General features: G+C 40.2%; 1 protein-coding gene across 2 annotated transcripts in view; it reads left to right on the top strand.

The window, feature by feature from the left end:
* TOX (thymocyte selection associated high mobility group box) overlaps positions 1-21558 on the top strand; it is a 305761-nt gene that overhangs the window by 238571 nt on the left and 45632 nt on the right. For both annotated transcript variants that reach the window (XM_027042918.2, XM_027042917.2), the window contains one exon: positions 16749-17030. In XM_027042918.2, the coding sequence (XP_026898719.1) occupies positions 16749-17030 (282 nt within the window). The remainder of the gene's footprint in view (positions 1-16748; positions 17031-21558) is intronic.

The raw sequence follows: 21558 nt of genomic DNA on the forward strand, positions 1-21558 counted from the left end.
TTTTATTTTCATTTTGTTCTTTCTTAAGTTTTTAGTATGTTACGAAATTCTAGATACTAATTTTTAAGTATCTTAGAAGGATTTTCCCCTAGAATTTGAAAACTTTTGAAGGCCAAGAGGCATGGTTTTATTCTCATTTTACTCAACAAGTTCTGTCACGTTTGATGGATGGAGGTTTCTCCATTCTTGATCCCCTATTAATTCATAATCACCTAGGACCTACAAGAAATAACGTTCTTATCGGTCTGCCCACAGAAAAGCCAGGTCAAAGTGGCCCACTGTCAGTTGGTGATTCTGGGCCGTAATCTCCTAGCGTGAAAACTAGCACAGAAATCCACAAACAATGGCCAAAACTCTCTGGGAGAGCTTGGAGCTGTACCAAAGGGTTCGGTATTCAGTTGTTACTGCAAAATTCTCCTCTGAGCCCGGTTCTTCAGGGTACCTGAGTTTGGCACTGGGAACAGAGCAGTAAAAAACGCAGGAAAAGGACCCTGCCCTCAGAATTTGGATTCTGGTTAGGGGAGTCAATCCAGAAACACACTGAGTAGGGCACACTGGTACCACCTGGGAACTGTTAGAAATGCTGAATCCCTGTCCCCTCCCAGACTCCCTGAATCCGAGTCACATTTTAAAATGATATCTGGGGATTCATGTGGATCTTAAGGTTTGCAGAGCTTCACCCTAGATAATTAGACACGGTTATTATGCTGTGAAAAAAATGCCTGGGTGGAGAAGGATGGGTCTACTTTTGTAGGTTTGTGAGGGCAGACCTCTCTGAGGAGAGTGACCTTGAGGCTGACGGGTAGAAGCTTGTCCATCTGGACCCCTCCCCCTTTAGTTCCTCCAGTCCCCCACTCCCACTCTTTAGTTCCCCCAGCCCTCTACTCTATCACATCCATCCCAGCACCTCCATTTGTGTCATAAATAGTGAGCATCCAACAAAAGTTTTGGTGGAGGAAGGCAAGAAACATAAGCCTCCCCAAAGCTATCTCCCTAAACTTCATTTAAAAAGGGAGACATGGGGGCGCCTGGGTGGCTCAGTCGGTTAAACGTCCGACTTCAGCTCAGGTCACGATCTCACGGTCCAAGAGTTCGAGCCCCGCGTCGGACTCTGGGCTGATGGCTCAGAGCCTGGAGCCTGCTTCCGATTCTGTGTCTCCCTCTCTCTCTGCCCCTCCCCCGTTCATGCTCTGTCTGTCTCTGTCTCAAAAATAAATAAACGTTAAAAAAAATTAAAAAAAAAAAAAAGAAAAGAAATAAATAAATAAAAGGGAGACATGGGGGGCACCTGGGTGGCTCATTCAGTTGAGTGTTTGACTTCAGCTCGGGTCATGATCTCGGTTTGCGAGTTCGATCCCCACATCCGGCTTGGTGCTGTCAGCACAGAGCCTGCCTTGGATCCTCTCTCTCTCTCTCTCTCTCTCTCTCTCTCTCTCTCTCTCTCAAAAATAAATAAAAACATTTTTAAAAAGGAAAACATGAACATATAAATATTTATAGTCTTGAACTAAAATACCCCTGGCCTGTGAAAGGGGAAATAAAATGCAATGCACACTTTTAAAGGTTCTGACTTCTGTCTTTTCCAAGAGCACTTTTTTTCTTTAGAAAATAAATTGTAACTGAAAAATTCTATTAGTTTCTATAAAGGTAGGTGCAGAAAAATGATCAGATGGTTTTGAATTTAAAAACTGCAGGGTAGATATTCTTTCTTGCTTCCTTGTAATAGGCTCTAAACTTTAATGATGCGAGTTTTTCTCTTTTCCTTCAGTTGATCAATGTAATTGAGATTTTTCCCATTTATTGGAGCTGTCATCTTGTGGTCGTACAATTATGCTAGAGATAATAAATATGTTTTAGACACAAAATTGTAAATACGATATAGAAGAAGCATGAACTTATTTCCATATCATTAAACTACATTTTACCCATGAGCAAAGTACATTTTTCATAACTTACAAGAAATATCCTGCCTTTCAGTGGCACATACATTTAACGTTCTTAACAGCTGCTTGATTTGGCACTGTTATTTGGGTTATTTTTTTTTTATCAGGGAATGAAGGACAGCAGAGTTGCAAGAATCAATACAGAAAACTGACAAATCAGTAAGATTCTAATTATATTCCAAACTGCCAGTCTGCCAATTAACACTTTTTGAGAATGCAGGGTATCATTTTGGAAAAAAATGTACCTAAGCTTCTCCCATGGCATTGTATAAGAAAAGAATCGAAAGAATAGAAGTCGATGTGTTCCAAAGTAAATTCTAATACGACAGCTGTTTTTATCAGTTACTTTGTTGCCACAAGTTTTCATAGTAAGTAATTTTTATGCTGGTGGCCTTGAAATGTTTGCGGTTCATCGGCATAGTAGTCTCATACAGCAATCTCTATAGAACTATATGCAAGTAAATGTTTACAGTACAGGATTTTATTGTTTATATAGCTCTCTTAGTATATGGATCTAGCCTCAAAATAGACGTTAGGCTTTATTCCGAGGTGATGGTAGTTGTTTGTTCTTGTTAAAATATGTCAGTGCTATTACTAAAATTTGGGAAATGAGATAATAAAATAACAAATTGAATATTACTTCTAATTTTTAAAAATGTCCCCCTGGAAGATTAAAACCTACATTAACTATTAACAAGAGTCCATCCAAGCAAGCTTCTCAGCTAACTGTCACTTTATTTTATCTTACTTTTATTGCACAAAGCACCTGAAAGGCCAGAAATGCATTCGTTAGAAAAGGTATGTCCACCAATCAGCAAATGTTAAGTCAACATTCCACAACCGCAAAATAGCAAAGTAATTCTTAAGAGAAAAACTCATGCTCTTGAAATCTTTCAAGATTCATGATAAAAAGAATATTCATTACAGTTCATTTAGAATCGATGTTTACCCCGGGGCAGAAAAGTGGGCAAAGGCATTCTAGAATAGTTTTCAGCAAGAATTAAAACAAAACAAAATACCAAGACACTAAATTAAATTTCAGTGGAAAAGGACCCCTGCTTTCCTAGGAATTTTTAGACATTTTACTGAAATTATGTTACCCAGATTATGGGCATGAACATTAAGAGCTACTGCTAACTTAATTGAATTCTTATTCTAAGATAGCCTCCTTTTCAGGGCACACATCAGAATGATTATACTCTAACACAGATTCATCACCCTCATGTGGATGAATTCTTTTCAGACTATGGCTGAGAATGCGCCCCCTACCGTGCCTTAAGGTCAACGGCTCCCTAGAGTCCCAGCCATCCATTTTCTCACGGAGAACAAGTGGGAGAGACACCACTTAATGATTAATAAGCAGGTGGAAAAAGTTGTCTTTATCAAAAATTGAATGCAATGTGCAGAAAGATCTTTTCTGTTCCAAATTCCTGATACCAGCCCTCATAAACCCATCAAGCATCCATTTAGTCTTCTACTATTAAAGGGAAAGGAAACATCTCTTTAAGCAGACGAGGTCCGCTCAGTGCTCATTCCCCACTGTGAATCTGTTTTCTGTTCCTTGTACTCTTTCCTTTGTGTCTCAGAGAGTTGTGAAGCGTTCACATAATTAATCCATGAGCCCAGCCTGGACCACAGGAAGCCTTGTGCATTCTTACCTCCCTTGCAAAGTGTTTTGTTTTTCTTTTTCCTTCTGGATCACTTATGTCACTAAGAAGTGAATGGCACCGATTGACGAGTGGGGCAATATAAAGAAAAGTTTTGATCAAAATGTTTGAGTCAGTTGTTCTGAGAAAGCATAATTTGTGGGGCAGCATTTGTAGCTAGAGATCTGGATCACAATGACTACTGTTGGTGTGCCCATAACGTGATTTAGGAGCAGGTGTAATAACCCACATCATTTTTGAAACTGTGGGCCCATATTTAGGGGCTGACAAAATGGTCTCTGCTAATAGAGCATCAAATGTTAGTGTGTTTTATTGGCTTCTTTCAGTTAGAACAACTGGATACCTCAGAATATATATTGACAGATAGTCTGGAAACTACAGACAAAGTCTCTAGCAATCCTGAAATTTAGAAGATAAAGCATTTGACAATTCAAGCGGGCATCGAACCATCAGATTACCCTCAGTCACATTTTTAAAAAATGTGATTTGACTGTGTGTTGAATTGTTAAGGTTGAATTCAGTGGAAAAGCCACACAATTACTTTCGTTTGTTCAATTTTATTTCACACTATCTTACATAAATCATTACTTTTATGAAAATAGAGCAAGTATAGTAGACCATCTAACAATCAAATGATGTATCTTAGTGTCCATAATAATTGCCTCCAGAATTCAATTCCCACTTATTTCTACTGTTCCAAAGTCTTCCTATTTAAAAAAAAAAAAACATTTTTAATTGGGGCGGCTGGGTTGGTTAAGCATCCGACTTCAGCTCAGGTCACGATCTTGCAGTTCACGAGTTCGAGCCCCGCGTCAGGCTGTGTGCCCACAGCTCAGAGCCTGGACCCTGCTTCAGGTTCTGTGTCTCCCTCTGTCGCTCTCTGCCCCTCCCCCACTTGGGCACTGTCTCTCCCTCCCTAAAATAAACAAACATTAAATTTTTCTTAAAAACATGCTGAAAACATTTTTTGTTGAAGTACAGTTGACACACAATGTCATTTGGCTTCAGGCATTCGACGTGATGACTGGACAAGTCTAGACAGCGTGCTATGCTCACAAGTGTGGCCACCATCTGCCATCACGCAACGCCAATTCAGCACCATTAACTGTAATCCCTGTGCGGCGCTTTTTACCCTCGTGGCTTGTTCCTTCCATAGCTGGAAGCCTGTAGCTCCCACTCCCTTCACCCATTTTGCCCATCCCCGCCTCCACCTCTGGCAACCATCAGCTTGTTCTCTGTTTTTATCGGTCTGTTTCTGCTTTTGTTCGTGTGTTTTGTTTTAAAAGCATTCTTAGTCCCACTGTGAGCAGTGGTGCTCACAGCAGTTTCAATGCATTACAGACAGACTCCTTGTTGCAACATCATTTGTACATTTCAGTGCAGTCGGAAACCACCCTTTATCCTCTGCAATCCTATAGGGGTGTGTTTTTGGTTATGGCAACTAATCCCCTCGGACTATTATAGTATGTCTCCCTACCCTGTGAGCTCTCCCATCATAGGGACAGTCTTATCTGCCTTAATTTCCCCTATGACTTATCATAGTACCGGGCACAGAGTAAGTGTTCAGTAAAACACTTTGGACTGAATTTCCTACCCAAAGCATCAGCACATTGGATTCAGTCATTCTAGGTTCTAGCTGCATCTTCCCCAGCAAGCACTTTCAGCTAAACTTTCTTAAAAGAACATCTAACGCATCAGTTCATATACTGGATCCAGAGCACAGGTGTCATGGTTATGATACAGGCTTGGAGATCAGGCGGCTTGTGACCAATATAAGCTGGTTCACTTACTGGATAGCTGAGTGATCCTCTCACTGAGCCTTTAGTCCTCCCTGGGTCTGATGATCTCACCTGGTTATTGTGAGGGTTAAATAAGGCAGTGTGCTTAGTATATCAGGTAGGACCCGTAAGTGTTAGATATTATTAACAAAAGAACTTGAGACCACAATTATCAAAGGCTGTCACTGAGCACTTGAGACTGATCTGTGGACAGTTATCTGTTTGTCAGGTATCGACCAGTTTAAATCAGTTGTACTAAGCGTCATTTCCTGGAGAAATAGATTTAAAATGTGAAAGATATATTAGCTATTTTTTATAATTGATACCTAAATTTTTTAAAGTTTATTTAGACAGAGACGGAGCTAGCACAAGTGGGGGAGGGGCAGAGAGGGAGGGAGAGAGAGAGAATCCCAAGCAGGCTATGCACGGCCAGCACAGGGCTCAATGCAGGGCTTGAACCCACAAAGCTGTGAGATCATGATCTGGAGACAAAAATCACGAATCGGACACTTAACCGACTGAGCCACTCAACTGATACCTAAACTTATGTCATCATCACACAGGGTTATAATCATGCAGAATTGTGATCCATTTTAACTCTTTATGCCATAATTACCTAATTTCACATAGATTTTGTAGATGTTAAACCTGTAAACGGTAGATAATTCAAATTGTTAACATTAGTGTTTTTAAAATTAGTCACTATTAAAACCTAATTATTGGTTGTGTGGCTCTATGTTAGTGGACATTGAAAGATGCACAAAATCGAAGACATTTGTCCAAATTAAAATTAGAACATGTAGCTCATATGTTCTAAATGAACATGTTTGCCTCTCCAATAATAATTTCATTATCACCAAGTTACAGGATAGAGTTTTAATTATGACCTTTATATCAGTAGAAGCCATGTATTTGGGATTAAAAACCTACTGCTTTAACTAGTCTAGTTAAAGACTGTGGCTTGATACATTCTGGGCTCCAACTTTTATAAAAACCAAAGAACACTCCTAATAACACTTTTCTAATTTCATGGTTCAATGCACAGTCAGTAAAGATTTAAATAATTCAGAAAGAAAGCCTATTCTCTTTCTTTATTAGAAGTTTGAGTCAGGCAAATTCTTTGACATTTAATAGGTTTTTAACCCTTTTAATAACTTTTTATAATGAAATTTATTGGCAGTTGTTTTAGAGAAAGGGTTATTATATTAGCATGAATAGCAGTCACTAGTTTTTATGATTAGTTTTGAGACCTTGACCTTATAGAACTCAAAGTGTATAAAAGCATAAATGAGTAATGTTAATATTAACGAAATTAGGTATACCCACAATTATGAAGACTGTATATAATGATATTCATCCCATTATGTAACATGCTATAAAATTTTGGCAGCCAAATATTTGAATTTTTTAATTGTTTTAAAGGAGCTTAAGGTCACTTACAGAGTCAGACACTTTAAAGGAACTGAAAGACATGGTAATTTTCCTGGACTGATTTTACCAAATTATTAATATTATACTCAATAGGAGAGGATTTCTAGCCTTTTCCTATCTTGGTTTCATGCTATTTTAAATGTTTTATAATACATTATTAAAAGGATTATTGGAAGATTTCCATAATAAAATACTAATTTAAAATTGTACTTTTCTTCAGGTCCCCAATAACTTAGGAACATACAAATATTCTGCATAAGAAAGCTATCGGGCCCAAGCAGAATATAAGGTTTTAATTTTGCTTCTTGAGATGTACTTTTAAGTGAATGTCATGTGTATCTAATGATTTAAGAGCCTCTAAAAGAACTCAAATGTCACTTTCTGAACTGATGTTAAGAAGTCAATATTCCACTTGACATCTCCATTTTTACTAGCATCCCATTAACATTGCAGTGGAAAGTATGAAATTCAGTTAAATTTTCAGGTTTAAATATAGTATAAAGAACCATTTCAGCTGACTTGTGATGCTATAAATACACAGAGCTATTTCTCGTAGATAAACCACAAATCCCATAGGGCGTGTCTCGTAGCATTTACCAAATTTCTTGTCACCTATCTTTCCAATCCATTCTTTTTGTTCCCATGCATGCAATCCTTTGAAAGTATTCTGAAAATAAGGCGCATTATTCAGTCCCGTCTTTTGGCACATCAAAGCAGAGATGTGAACAGACATTAGCATGTTTGAGTACACTTTAATATAAGATTATAGTTCCATGAACAAAGCGCTGCATCCACTTTGTGGTGCAGACGCAAAAGGAAAGGCGCGATCTATGTGAATAAAGGGCTTCATCGACTCACATCACAGGTAGACCCAGTGCCGACTCATAGACTCCTTTTACCAGAGGTGTACTACCAATTCAGGTATTTGGGGAACCAGAGAGTCGACCAGATGGTCTCCTAAACCCTTTCGGATGAGACAAAGCTTTTAGTCGGTCTTCATCGTATGCCATTAATTGGAATTATGAGAGATGCTCTTCGTCAATTAAGAGTCAAGCTTGCCTGTTGTACATTTGCATGTTTCTTTTATTTGAGCCAGACAGAAGAGTCCTGTCAAGGGCACACTGGAGCACAATGTCAGCTTGTTAATACTGACGTTGATAGTTTAACAGTAACAGTAGGAGGCGAATAGTGTTGGTATGAAGCAATCAGAAATGGATGCCTCAATTTGAGTGGAAAATATCTTGCCGACTGTGTGTCACTATACCCCATAACCTTCTGGCCAAGGTTGTGATCCAAAGAGGGGATTATATGTCCAGAGTTTAATGGGAGAGAAGAGTATACTGTGACCTCGAATACCTTTTTACGGATTTAAATTTTTTTGAACTTTGTAGCTACCAGTTAGCCTGTTGGCTGTGATTGGGAAGCTATTAAAATCCGGGTTATAAGTTCAACCTTTATCTGGGCCACTGACTTTCTCACAGTGAAACCCTGTGCTCTCTGACATAAGCTGCCCAGCTTATCCTGGAGACGATCTCCACGGATGCAAGCTTTTGGTTACCAGAATGCCTGGTCACAACTATGTCAGTGGCTCAACCAAGAACTAGGACTCGTTGAGGAAAGTTGACTCCAGAGGATACCAAAAGATAAACATCTCCATCTTCCACTAAAGGTGACCCGGGTGGTCAAAAATAGGTTTACATTTGACAGAACATCTTCATAGTCTTTATTTTAACCCATCCTCGAGCAAGCATTTAAGGTCAGTACACTTCCCCCTCTTGAAAGTGAGCTGCGTAAGGACAGATTTCAGCGTGCTCACTCGCCATTGTTAACGTGGCCCCAACTACAGTGGCTGGTACAGAGTCGGCACCAATAAATAGTTGTTGTTGAAAAATCGTTATCCCTAGTTCAGAGGTGGAAAACGAGAGGCAATTCAGTTAAAAATAAGATAGATCATTCGATTCAGAGTCAGCCCGATGATGTCATGAGCAAGGTCCCCTCTACGATGGCACACTGCCTCACATCTAGAAAAAGGAAGAAAAAAGGAATTTTTAAAAATGGCATAAAGTTGCTTGTCCGGTTGGTTATACGGATCAATCCAGATGCACACACAAGGGCGATTAAGATGCTTTCTAGATCTAGCGGATGTGACAGAAATAGAAGGCAAGTTTGGTTACACAGGGACAGGACCTGGCAAAGACGATGAGGACATTGAGAAGTTGGGGATCCCCCCACACACACCCACACACACCCCCACTGTGGCTATCTGCCCTTCAGCATCTGATCTTTGGTTCATGCCTGGGAGAGCATACACAAATTTAATTGATTAAATTGAAAATTGGTGAAATGATCTTTAGCCAGTATAATTATTGGCCCTGACTTTTAAAACTTTCAATGGTGTTTTCCTCTAACACATCAAATCCCTTGAGTGATAAGGGTCCCATTCATGGAAGAGGCCATAATGAGGGAGAGATCCCAGTCTGAGGGAGGAGGAAGGTTAGGCATTATGGAAGTTCCCTTGGGCTTGACCATTTGTTTTATTGAGGTAGTTTTCATCTTTCCGTATGATGGTGGTTCTAAAAAGTGCTATGTCTTTCCATTTGGCAAATATCTAATGAATTGTACTCCAGAGCTCTTGCTTTCCTGTGATAATTAGTTTTATAATTACTATTTACCCTAACTAAACTACAAATATCCCATTTTAGTGTTTTGTGAAGAAATCTGAGCCCTGTTTATTCACATTGTCTTTTGGAAGAAAATTCGATTCCATCAAGTTATTCTGACTCAATATTGAAGATAAAAATACATGTTCATGAAAATATCCAATCTTTCCTTTGAACTTCACTTTTCCTAATCTTTAAAACTATAGCATGTGCTTTGCATATGTATTTTCAGATTTCCCCTTTTGACATTATCAATGTTCAATGTCAGAAGTCTAATAGCAAAACTGTCGAAGTTTATTTAAATTACACGTTTCTAAATAATAAATAGAACACACATGGAGATCACCTAGAAACGATTTATTTAATTTTTTTGGACAACAAATAATTTAGCTCTCTCTTGGAATATGCACTTAGGAAAATAATACATGAAATTTGATTATTAAATTTAGCCACGCATTCATTCTGGTGTATACATTTACATATTAATTGAATCCCTGGCACAAATATGTAATCAAATTGGGAACTTAAATAATATCAACATTTACATTCTTCTCGTAGACTCGTAGAGTGCATTATTCCTGAGAAAAATGGGAACTACTTGGTCTTCCTGGCCTGGTTGATCACGTAAGGCTCGATGTGCTACCAACAGCAGGCTCAGAAGCTTTTCTTTAGATGCTAAGGACGGTATGTGTTTGATAGAACCGAGAGTAAGCCCTTGTCACAGCCTAAGCCAGCAGGGTCCCCTCATAGCCCCGGGGAAAGCGCTCAACGGTGAAGGGTGTGAAATGCTGACAGACAGGGGTAAATGGACGAGCTTCATAGATTCCTCGCGTTCTGCTGTTCCTGCTGCAATTGGCACACGTCCAGGCCTTGCCGGCAAAGACCACAGAAAGCAGCAGCTGGTAAACCACATTAGCAAATAAGGCCTCGGGGCTCCCCATGTTCCAGGCTCTGTTCACCAACTGCTATTCACTCAAACAGCTGGATCAGGGCAGAGAGAGCCAAGACGTCATTAGGGTTTTATGTGTACAACTGTTTTGATATGGATTGTCGGCTAGAGGCAGAGATAATGATAGCTTTCAAGGCCTGCGTGTTGGGCCGGGAAGGGATGCTGACATTTGAAAGAAGAAAACAGACTCTGGAAGGATGGTGAATTCACACGGTCTCTAACACTGAAATGCAGGCCTTCCTTTCTTCCGGTGCCGTCCGGGTGTGCAGTCTTCACACCGTCCAGTCACTGATGCGTTGCTCCAAGTGTTTGGTTTTTGGCTTTGGGTATGGCTGCTACACCAGAACATTGCTCATTTTTTTAAAATAATCTGAAATGAGCTACCTGGGACTCCCCCCCCCACCCCCCGCCCCGCCCCTTTAAAGAAAATCCAAGGAGAAGACAGTGCAAACGCAGTCTGGAACACGTATCAAATAGTATACCAGAGGTCCCCCGCTAGAGCACTGTCCTCAACCTGGAGCTTTTAACGCTGTTGGTAATGGGGGGGAGCGTGGTGTTAGGACCAAGCCCCGGATCACAAGGCAGGTCATGAGGGAGAATACACAGTATCTGCTTTGGTTTCCTAAGTGATTTTACCTGAGCTTTTGCTCTCCATTCATGGAAAAAAGGTTTTGAAAGAACTCCGTTGACATCTTCTCTTCATCGTTGTAATCCTCCTCCATTATTTTCATTGACATTTGTTAGCTCCCGTAATTGTAGGACCACATCAGGCCTCAGTAGCAAACTGTAAAATTTGACGGAACAGTTGTGATTCTCAGGAAAAGTGAAATTTAGCACCCATTTTCAGTGGATTGAGTTTCCCCAAAGGGAAGACAGATATTAAGAGCCATTCAAAAGTAAAATGCTAACAATACCAAGGACTTTTAGCCAAGGAAAAATGAAGTTGACTGGGTTTGAAATAAACAAAATGAGAAATAAACACATCAGAAAGTAGCTTGGAGATGCTCGAGTCCTGAGAAGTTAGCAAATGAAGTTCCCAAAAGATCAGAGATGTCTAATACTGCTCATGGGAAGCCCGCATCATTAATCTTAATTGTACCTGGCCTCAACATCTAGTCAGTGTCACTCAAGAAATATATGTCATATCATATATACCTATGGTCTGCCGTGATCTGTCCTAGATACTAGGGCTACACTAGTAAACAAAAGAGATTCTATCCCTGCCTTTTTTGCATTATAATCCATGAGGGTCTGTCAGTTAAGATTAGGTTGAACCTCACGTAAAAGTAAACTCAAAATGACAATAACTCTAAAAAAGACAGACATTTACTTTCCTTTCACTTTAAAGACTCCCACAGTAAGTAGATTGTCCAGGGTCTTGTAGTTTCAGAATAATCAAACACTCAAACATCTTTTTGTTGTGCCGCCAACGTCCTCAAGGCGATGCCTCTTGGTTCAAGGCATTTCCCCAAGCTCTAGCGATCACACCCACAGTTTTGCCAGCAGGAAAGAAGAAAGGACGGTGAGCCTTTCCCTTTAAGGACATTTCTTGGAAGTACCCACACAATACTTTCACTTATATTTCATTAGCCAGAACGCGGTCACATGGCCCGACAGAGTTGCAGATGAAGCTAGGCAGTGCCCTTTGTTGGGTTTCTGCCACAAAGGGAAACAGACATTATTCAAATCGGGACTGATGTTAGATGCAGCTCACTGGAAAAAGAGAAAACTCATCAAACTGGTTAGTCGGTTTCTACAGATAGTACTCATTTCTTCACTTATATACTGACTCAGCAAATATTTTTTGAATACTCGGAATGCCTAATTTAATTAAAAGAGATCTCATGAGGGATTGAAAAACACATTAGTCACATTAATGTGAAAAGCACATTAATGAAGAATACTGTCTAGGAGATACATACATAGTAGACTAAGAAATCTACAAGTGGTGTCCCATAAAGAAAGTATAGACAAAATGCTTTAGCAGTTCAGAAGAAGAAGGTTCTGGAAGATTTGTAGATGAAGTGACTTTTGAACTTGCCTTTAAACTGTATTTAAGGTTTAAATAGTATCAATATGGTAATAGCATTATGGAATTGAGAAAAGCACAAATATGTAGAGCAGATTTCATTTCTACTTTGATCTTTGTTGGTAGAGAGACCTGAGATCATTTAAACTCTATTATCCTCAATAGACTTGTACAGAGCAGCCATTTCTATAGGGCTGCCTCAAAGGGGAATAATAACACTTGACAGATAAAAGTACTGAACAAACCACAGATCACTGAGCAAAGTTTGGGGGTTTTTTTTTAACCGTTTTTTAAATTTTTCTGACAGCAAAGGCTCAAAAAATGGCTACTGAATGCTGGAAGAGCAACACAGCCAAAGACATACGTTCAAGGGAGAGAGACATAGGCAAAGAGGAGCAATTAATTGGGTTTGGCTGAGCAGTAAAGGTGTGAAGGATAGTCATAGGCAATATGGTTTATTCGGAACCTCTCATGACACGCTGAAGAGTCTGGATGTAATCTGATAGGCAGATATCATCGGGAAGGTTTTGAGCCTATGGCTCATGAAGAGTGATTCTGCGGTACTCTTCAGGGTGGATGCGAAGAGATTCTTTTTAGTTTAGTAACCATTGCAAGTGAGGAGGTGATGAAGGCATTCATGAAGTACATGAATGGGTGTGGACATGAATAGAAGGCAGATGGAAGCGTTCTTTTTGAGCAGACTCAGTGGAACTCACAAGACTGATAGGAAAGGAAAGAATCAAAAGTGACTAAAACATTTTGAGTAGGGATGACAGGGAGGATGAAGGTTTCATCAACAGAAACTGGACGCACAGTACCAGTTTGAGAAAGGAAACTTTGGGGTGGACGAAATGTGACTCAAGCAGAATGCTGGGAAATAGTTTAGGTGTGGAGAGTTGTAGGAAGACAAGAAGTCAATGAAGGAGTCAAGAAGAATCAAAGAGAAGAGCAGCTGTTATTAAACATGCCTTAAGTGAACTGTTCACAATACGTTCAAAATGTTGGAAATTAACGGAAATAATATTTTGCGAGGCGAAGTTTTATATTTGGCATTAAGACCGTAGTCAATCAATATCTTTCTAGAAGGAAACCAGTAACCAAAACATTTGCTTACCTTCATGAGCTAACTAATTAATCTTATTTGTCAATAATCAGACTCCACCCAGTTTAATTTTCCCCATATTATACATTAGGCAATGATTAATACTGAACTGACTTCCGTGAGCGCAAGGTAAAATGGAAATACTAATATGGAAATGGGTGTTAATATCTGACATTCCTAAATGCATCTGAGCGCTGAAGAGATGGCTATGCTCTCCAATTTGTGCTTTTCACCCTCCACACAGGAAAATTATTCTTTGATTCAGTGTTAAAGCTGCTGCCTGCCTGGCCTAATATCATGGTGACATGATATTCGGACTAATGATGAGTTTGCTGAGAAAGAGGTACCCTGTTGAGTACTTCATTGTCCTTACCTAAAATCATTCTTTACCCCACTTTAGTGATGCCCACCTTCCTCCACTCATAAAACAAAGGTGAGAATACAAATGGTAGTATTCAGAGGCCTGTCTACAACATTAATTAACACGAGAAAACAAGTAGACCGATTACAAGATGGTGGGGGAGATAGGTGCCATAAAATGATATTGTAGGCCATTGAAGACCCTTGGTTGTAGTCATAAATCTGAAACTCTGTATGTAGGTCAATTTAAAAATCATCCTCTGCAATATCATGTTAAAACCACAATATTTTTGAAAGAGTAAGAAGCAATGGGCTCCAAACAGGCAGGTTACAAACCGTCATGCTTTGTAACAGGATTTATATGAAGGAGAAATAAAGTTATCAATTAGTCAAAAACTTTTGGAAAGATGATTTAGTTAAGGTAGGATTTTGCTAGTAAACATTTTAAATTTACAAGGCTAGAAAAATGTGTCTTCCTACAAATGTGTATGTGTGAACATGTGCTGGGTTGGGGAGAGGAAGCTGCCCTGGATAGGACAGTCCCATTATGGACATCCACAACTCTGTGCCCGTAATAAGAGAGTGTTCTACATGCTACGGAAAAAACAAAAACAAAAACAAAAACACAGTAGGACTCCAGAACATTAGAAAGTAGGTTTGAAAGGCCACCTAGTTGGAGAGTGTTAGGCTAAGTGAAATAAGTCATACAGAGAAGGACAGATTCCGTATGTTTTCACTCCTATGTGGATCCTGAGAAATTTAACAGAAGACCATGGGGGAGGGGAAGGAAAAGAAATGGTTAGAGAGGGAGGGAGCCAAAACATAAGAGACTCTTAAGAACTGAGAACAAACTGAGGGTTTATGGGGAGTGGGAGGGAGGGGAGGGTGGGTGATGGGTATTGAGGAGGGCACCTGTTGGGATGGGCACTGGGTGTTGTATGGAAACCAATTTGACAATAAATTTCATATTAAAAAAAAAACAAAAACAAAAAAAAAGAAAAAGAAAAGCCACCTAGTATAGACTGCTTCTTCTGTGTACTTTCAAAAGTGGCCTCGATTTTTATGATACCCTCTGTTAGTGGCACAATTTCAAGGGTATCTGTTAAAGCTAGTATGATTTCATAAGGAAGATCAAATTATGTAAGTGACGCGAACAACTATGAAGGGAGAAGAAAACATTTTAGTAAATGTGAGTGGAGACAACGTGAATGGACTACATAAAAAGTAGGAGGGTTGGAGAAATACAGTTTAAATTCTGGAAAAAATGTTGATTTTTGCTGCTGGAGAGCAGCAAATACAAAACCGTGGGGCTGACCTAAGCCTTTGCCACGAGTGTAGGATGCCAGAGCCAGAGTGTAGGATGATACATAGAACCAAGTCGGAGCATTAAAAAAAAATTAAAAAAGAAAAAAAGCGGGGAGGCACCTGGCTGGCTCAGTCGGTTGAGTGTCTGACTTTGGCTCAGGTCGTGATCTCATGGTTCGTGAGTTTGAGCCCTGCGTCGGGCTGTATGCGGCAGCTCAGAGCCTGGAGCCTGCTTCGGATTCTGTGCCTCCCTCTCGCTCTGCCCCTCCAATGCAAGCAGACACCTCTGCAGTCTCGCCTTCAGTTTCAGATAGATCTAACTAGGTTGGTAAAATGACTAGGCGACACTGGTAGACAATGATTTTATTACCAAAAGAAACAAAAAGAAGCCTATGGCTAAGTAATTTAATTGACCTTTACAGTATTTCTATGTCATGGGAACATATGCTGACAGGCAATTATGGGGCATTCTGACACCATGTGGGATTTTTTTTTTCAATGAAACAGAAAAAGATATCATTATTAATTTTATTTTTTCAGTTCTGAAATGTAACTAACCAGACGCCTCTTCATTGCCCTTCTTTTTCCATTTTTTTCTTTTTTCCCCCTCTCTTGTTTTATAATCCTCTACCTGCATGAACTCCCCAACTCCCCTCAGAGTGAAAAAAATGAGCCACTTCTATAAGCAGGGCAAAATACTCATTAGTTTAAGTTTGAAAATGTCAGAGAAACGTTAAGTGAAATCCACCATACTCCTCTTATACAACACATTTGACCTCTAGATACATTAAGAGCTTCATCCTCCAATGCTTTTAATTCTAATCCTTGCAGAGACAAAATTCATTGCTTGAATTACAAGAGTGAGTCTCATTAAGGCTAAAAAGCAGTGACCCAGATAGCATAATGGATTAATATGGTGACCTTGCAACTTTAGAGCTTTACTTTCAAATCTGACTGTGCAGTCAAACCATTGCAATAGTCAATTAATCAATTGGTTAATACCAGCCTGTAGTGTTCTGAGTCTGGAAGTTAGTAGATCATTTTAGCCAAAACTAGCCTATATAGAATTAAACTAAGAATCGTAGTACACTTAACTCGCAAAACCTTTCTTAAGGGATCAGAATAAAAGAAATAGTGTTTCACAAATGGCTGCAATGCTGTAAATCACTAATAACTATACAATTTTGAGACTCTAAGAAGCATCATTTTTGAAGCTTACGTCATAAATATCTACTAATGATATATGTTTGCATGTCTTTAAGAAAGTAAATATAATTAATCAGGTCTTGAGTAATGAAATGGGATGTTGACTGAATTCTCAAGTTCTATTCTTTGGTAACAGTGGCTTTAGGGTGATGTATATGTTAGGGTTATTCTACGCTAGAGAGGGATTGGGGGTTGAGGTGGAAATATGCATAGTTCAGCAAGACATTCTACAGAGTTTTCGAAGTCTAAAGAATTAAAAAAATTTTTTTTTCTGGAAATATGTTTGTGAAAAATGATCCCCATCTTTGTTTTTGGTAGATGCAAGATATACGGAATCCAGAAGGAACTCAATATAGCTCCCACCCTCAGATGGCAGCCGTGAGACCAAGGGGTCAGCCTGCAGACATCAGGCAGCAGTCAGGAATGATGCAGCATGGCCAGCTGACCACCATCAACCAGTCACAGCTAAGTGCTCAGCTTGGCCTGAATATGGGAGGAAGCAGTGTCCCCCACAACTCCCCATCTCCACCCGGAAGCAAGTCTGCAACTCCTTCCCCGTCTAGTTCAGTGCATGAAGATGAAGGTGATGACACCTCTAAGGTATGACCAGGCCATTTTTAGGACCTATAGGAAATGCTTGTTGCCTAAAAGGAGTATTCTTTAATACCTTCCTTGACCAGTGATGCATGCAAGTTTGTATCATCCAAATGAGAAATGTTGGTGGGGACATACTTTTTTAAGAAGCATGGAGTTACAAACTGAATAGATTAAATCACTTGCTTTTCCAATTACATTTTTCATTCCCCAGTAAATCCTTTAAATACAGATGTATGAAGCATTAAAGTAGATTTCACCCACAAAATATAAGGTCTGCATCGTGAGTAGGGAGAATAAGTCTTGTAGAACTCAACATCCAGGGGCGCCTGGGTGGCTCAGTCCGTTAAGCGGCCGACTTCAGCTCAGGTCATGATCTCACGGTCCGTGAGTTCGAGCCCCGCGTCAGGCTCTGTGGTGACAGCTCAGAGCCTGGAGCCTGTTTCAGATTCTGTGTCTCCCTCTCTCTGACCCTCCCCCGTTCATGCTCTGTCTCACTCTGTCTCAAAAATAAACGTTAAAAAAAAAGTTTAAAAAAATAATAAAAAAAAAGAACTCAACATCCAAAATGAAGCTTAATTCACCATTCAAAAGCATCTATTTTAATTTAACAATCTTATTTTAAAAAGGCAACATCTCAGGCATACAGTGATGGCTGTGTGTGCGTGTGTGTGCGTGTGTGTGTGTGTGCGCGCGCACATGTGCATGCGCACATGCATGATGGTTAGATCAAACCTTTGAGATTATTCGTCCCAACCATTTCATACTGAGAATGAGGAAGGTAAGGACCAGGGATATTCTATGACTCCCTTCCATTAGCGGAAGCCTGGGTGTTTCCTGGCTTACTTTCTGTTAACCCCATGCCAGTATGGTTGTCTGTCTCTCCCTCTGTGTCACATTAAGTTATCTGTACAGGAAGCTAAGCCTTAAGTGTTCTTAGATTGGAAAATTACCTGCAGAAGCTTTTAGATCTTTAAAATATCCCAGACAGCTTTTTTAAATGCACCAAACCCAAGTGCATTCTCACTCAAAAAACACCAAAATAATCTTTTCATTACCTTGGTTATCAGTCAAGCATCTTCCAGATTTGTCCCATTTCTGGGAAGGACCCTTGTGCCCATTTACCATGCAAAATACTCACAGCTACAGGACTATTTCATATTCCTCCTTTTTCCTTTAATCTTACTAATGACTCGTCACTTGTGTCAGCCCTTTGTTTTCTCTTGACTTTTACAATAGTTTTATTTTAGGGGAAATTAATCTGTCAACATGCTACCAAAAACAACCTGGTAGGGATCTGACCTATATGGATAACTTTCCAATAGCTATACAATTTTTTTAAGTTTATTTAATTATTTTGAGAGAGACAGAGACAGTGCAAGTAGGAGAGGGGCAGAGAGAGAGAGAGAGAGAGGATCCCAAGCAGCCTCCACACTGCCAGTGCAGAGCCCAAAGTGGAGCTCAAATTCCCAAAGCCATGAGAGCATGACCTGAGCCCAAACTGAGATGGGCACTTAAACGACTAAGCCACCCCGATGCCCCTGCTATATTAGTTTTTTAAAGATACAGATAAATAGTGACTTAGATTTCTTTAGCCTAATGACCAAGACAAGGCTGCTGCATCGACTATAATTTATTATTCTCAGTATTCTTTTTTCTATTAATTTTTTTAACATTTATTTATTTTTGAGAGACAGAGAGAGACAGAGCATGAGCAGGGGAGGGGCAGAGAGAGAGGGAGACACAGAATCCAAAGCAGGTTCCAGGCTCCAAGCTATCAGCACAGAGCCCGATGTGGGGCTCGAACTCACAAACCACGAGATCATGACCGGAGCCGAAGTCGGACGCCCCACCGACTGAGCCACCCGGGCACCCCTTATTCTCAGTATTCTTGATGCTCTGGCATGTGGGCCTTGATCCTGGAAAAACTACATCTCCTGGGGCTCGCTAATTCCAAGAAATAGGACATGACTCCCCTGTGAGCACACTTTTGATAAACAAACCAACCAATCCGAACACATACCCCTAGTCGTTCACTTTGTCAAACTCACAGCAAGTCGATATATCTCCACCGGACCAAGGATCAGACAGCTAGGAACCACCTCTGTAGCCCATAGCTCACTGATGTTGTTCAAACTGTCCAATCCTTATTCAGCGTACCTACCCCGCCTCACCCATCCCTTCCCACAAAAACCCCAAACAAGGCTCTGGGCCACGGTCTGCCCTCTCTCCGTGTCTGCCTCGTAAGCGCCCCCTTAACTGTGTGCTGTGCCTTCTGTTTCTAGGTATCTGTGAATACAGGCTTCTTCCTTCATGACAGTCCTTTCCATGTCTGCTGTCTTACTACCCCTGATTAGAACAAGTCCTGGGGACGCTTTAGGACAGCTGCGTAGCCAAACATCATTGCTCATGCTGGTCCTGTCCACCTGCACAGCTTATTCCTATTGTCCGTGAGCCCGTAAGCTACAAAGGCCGGAGATTAATTGATATGACATAAATAATTTATGGGGCTAGTGACAGCCCGCCCTTTAGCTGGTCCTTGAGAGGACAAAATAATATTCTTAAGAAAACCTGTGTTATTCTAGCAGTATCTAAGAGTTGATAGGTACCTGGCCTAAAGGTGAGCACCAAGAATTTGTTTGTGGCCAGTGATTTTGATATTGGATGACGCATGAATAATTCAAGTGAATTCCCTAAACATAAATGCTATGTACTATATTACAAGGGGGAAAAAAAATCAATGCTCTTCCTATAGTAAAGATCAATTTGTGCATCTAGATTATATCTTTATCAGTATCCATTGCTGACATTTCAGGAAATTAGTGCAAAATTAGCATCTTCTGACAGTAAGTGGTATGCAGGATTATTCTGACTTACAATATCGTTTTCCACACTCTTCAGCATATATGAGTAGAAGACTGAGTAGAAGGCAGAAATTCATAGAGTTAACATTCACGGATTCCGCCATTCCTATTGGCCCATAAGGTCCGTGTCTTGTAATGTTGCTGAGGCATGAGTTTGTATGTTTCACACCCGGCTGGTGTGAAAATTTACCAGTGCACATCCTATCCTGTCATTCAACGTCCACATCTCAAAATAACTTACAGCTCATCATGAAGTATAAGTATTGCACAGTAGAATTGGTACTCGGTTAGTGGTATATTTTTGAATTAGCCATGGGTGAAAGCTTGGGGATGGATTTCTTTTCTTACAAAGCCATTTCTTAAAACGGCTCTCTGTCTATACACATATTGTCAAGTTCATATTTACTTTATTTTTTAAAGTGTATTTGTTTCTTTTGAGAAAGAAAGAACATGTGTACAAGGGGAGGATGGGCAGAGAGAGGGAGAGAGAGAACCCCAGGCAGTCTCCTCACTGTCAGCGCAGAGCCCGACGTGAGGCTCCAGCTCACGAACGTGAGCTCACGACCTGAGCCGAAGTCGGACGCTTAACCAACTGAGCCACCGAGGCGCCCCAAGTTCATATTTGGTTTAAGTGTATTTTCCATCTTAAGAAAACCTACCTTCCAATTCCAGCTCCGCACACTGTTCTTCACCTTCTCTCCAGTTCAAAACCTTCCTCCCTGTTCATTCAACTTATATTTATTAAATGCCTGAAACCCCTCTGATGAAAATGTGCAAGCACTCTTCATCAAAAGATTAAACTGGCATTTTTTTTCCTTTATCCACGAGCAGGATTTATATGGAAGGTATCGCAACAGCTCCCGTTAAATGTGAAAGAGCATTAAGTCAAAAAGATCACTTAAATCATTTCTAACAAGAGAACTAAAAAAGAATACTTCGTCTCATACCAGGAAAAAACAAAAAGCTTTTAAAGCTTCCCTCTTCGCACTTTGAGCTCTCGTAAGCAATTAGGTATTAAATCCAGCTTATCTAATTGAACAATTAAATGAAATGAGTTTGTTGTGACAGAGAGAAATATTGCAAATGCATCAGTAAAATAAATTATCACCTTATAAACACTATCCATGGTCCCAACTGCTCTGGGGCTGTGTTGACAGCCTGAGGTCATAAACTACATGTACAGTAAAACATCAAAGAAACATAAACTTGGGGAGCTTGTGGTTCTAAGCCTGTAATCCAGCACTTGTAATACAACAGACACTGCGAGACACTTAAAGTATCTGCATTAGAAGTATATTTTTAGCACACTTTTCCCTTTCGGGAAATTACGGGCTAAGAACCACAGTTTATCTTTCTCCATCCTTGTACTTTCGACTTTTCTACTTCAAGTATCGTCACGTTTTACATGGGTCCCTTGTAAATGGCATATAGTTAGATATTCTTTACCTTTTTTAAGTTTATTTATTTATTTTCAGAGAGAGAGCTCGAGCAGGGGACGGGCAGAGAGCGAGGGAGAGAGAGTCCCAGGGAGTCTCTGTACTGTCACTGAGGAGCCCAAGGCACCCGGGGCACAATCCTACAAACCGTGAGATCATGACCTGAGCTAAGATCAAAAGTCAGAGGCTCGACTGACCGAGCCACCCAGGTGCCCCTACTTTTAAATAAAACTG

This window comes from Acinonyx jubatus, chromosome F2, assembly GCF_027475565.1.
Source record: "Acinonyx jubatus isolate Ajub_Pintada_27869175 chromosome F2, VMU_Ajub_asm_v1.0, whole genome shotgun sequence".
In the NCBI taxonomy this organism is placed as follows: Eukaryota; Metazoa; Chordata; class Mammalia; order Carnivora; family Felidae; genus Acinonyx; species Acinonyx jubatus.